Source organism: Gregarina niphandrodes (genome assembly GCF_000223845.1).
Source record: "Gregarina niphandrodes unplaced genomic scaffold scaffold00078, whole genome shotgun sequence".
NCBI lineage: Eukaryota > Apicomplexa > Conoidasida > Eugregarinorida > Gregarinidae > Gregarina > Gregarina niphandrodes.
Window position 1 is genome coordinate 9,425 of NW_011645844.1, and position 1,610 is coordinate 11,034.

At 48.2% G+C, this 1,610-nt stretch overlaps 1 protein-coding gene across 1 annotated transcript; it reads right to left on the reverse strand.

The window, feature by feature from the left end:
- Nucleotides 1-826: 826 nt before the first annotated feature.
- GNI_187640 (endonuclease-reverse transcriptase) lies at nucleotides 827-1,456 on the reverse strand (the record flags this gene model as incomplete). The annotated part of the gene is made up of 1 exon (XM_011135336.1): nucleotides 827-1,456. The coding sequence occupies one exon, from the start codon at nucleotides 1,454-1,456 to the stop codon at nucleotides 827-829; it is 630 nt and encodes a 209-aa protein (XP_011133638.1).
- Between the last annotated feature and the right edge of the window lie 154 nt (nucleotides 1,457-1,610).

Below are 1,610 nucleotides of genomic sequence, written 5' to 3' on the forward strand. Positions count from 1 at the left end.
CGTGGTTGAGAAGAAAAACGTTAGAAGACCCTCTCAACGACTGTCGGAGTACCTTGTGCTTGTTGGATTTTCTGCCCGGCATTTGTGTCTCGTTAGTCCACTTTTCGTTGATATTTTCCCACATCCGTGACATAGCCATAGCTCTCTCCTTCCTTCTATTTTCTTTTCGCACTTATCCAGCTTTGCTGTCTTCGTCTCTTTTACCACTTGGTGGCTTTGCCGTTGATGTGCAATAAGGCCTTTAGCTGTTTTGTAGCTGCGTGGACATCCTCCTATTCCGCACGGGTGCAGATGGGTCTGTTTTGCCTTTGGACGTTCAGTGACCGCTTTCAGTTTGTCAATCTCGGCGTTTCGGATTTGTCTTAGTCTGTCCTCTATGGCTTCCAGTTGCTCACCTCTCTCGCTGGGGTTGACCTCGCTGGGGTTGAATTGGATATCCCTGTTGTTCAGTGCGCGTGTTAGCGCGTTCCACCAAGTTTGATATGCTCCTACCTTCTTTCTGCCCGGCAGTCTTGGGTTCAGAATCCATCTGAATAGTTCGCCTTTTCCTGGTGCATGTGCCACTTTGTACGCAAATTTCATTTGCCTCTGCATTACAATCAGATCGATACACATAATCTTCCTTAGGGCTTTCGGGGTTGCCGCTACCAGCTCCCGACTTGTGCGTTTCTCCATCCAATGCCAGCCGAGACTGCGTCTGATGAGTATTCTGGTCGATGAGTTGATGGTCGCCGTCCTCTTGAGAATCCATGCTTCGCACCCGTATAGTAACACCGGTAGCACATAGGTTACCATTGTCATTATTTTCAGTTCGGGTCTCAGCGCGCTACACCAAATTCTGCTCATTTTCGTTAGTTTGAGTCTGGCTTCCATCTTCCTCGCTGCAATCTATCTCTGTCTCAGTGCCTCCGTTTGCTTGCAGCATAAATCCGAGGTATCTACCCTCACGCTGGCTTGGTATAGTGCCCTTGTTTGTCTCCAGTGCATCCTCACTCTGATTGGAAATCAGTATAGTTTTCGTGTGGTTCACGCTTAGCCCATTGCGTTCAAGATGCGAGGTGATCTCGTCATACACAGTCTGAGTAACCTGTCGCCCCACTATCAACGCTATGTCGTCCGCATATTCCAGGTGCTTGACTTCCAGGTGTTCTGCCGGTTTCCACGCCGTCATTACAAATGACATGAATATCTTAAACAGTGTGGGAGCTAGGGAGCATCCTTGTTTCACTCCTCCGCAATATCCAAACGTTCTTTCTGTGCCTTTTATTGCTGCGGTCGTTTTGTGATGCATACTCTTGATCACACTTATTAGCCTTTCTCCCACATTGTAGTATTCCAGCGCTTTCCACACCAGCTGTCTGGGCACCGAGTCAAATGCAGCTTTGAGGTTTATGAGGATTACTACAACTTCTTTTCGCCAATTGTAACTTTCTCTCAGATAGGTTTGTACGTACATTACATTGTGTATGGTTGATCTCCCTCTTCGGAAGCCGCTTTGGCTGTCCAACCCCAGCGAGGTCAACCCCAGCGAGAGAGGTGAGCAACTGGAAGCCATAGAGGACAGACTAAGACAAATCCGAAACGCCGAGATTGACAAACTGAAAGCGGTC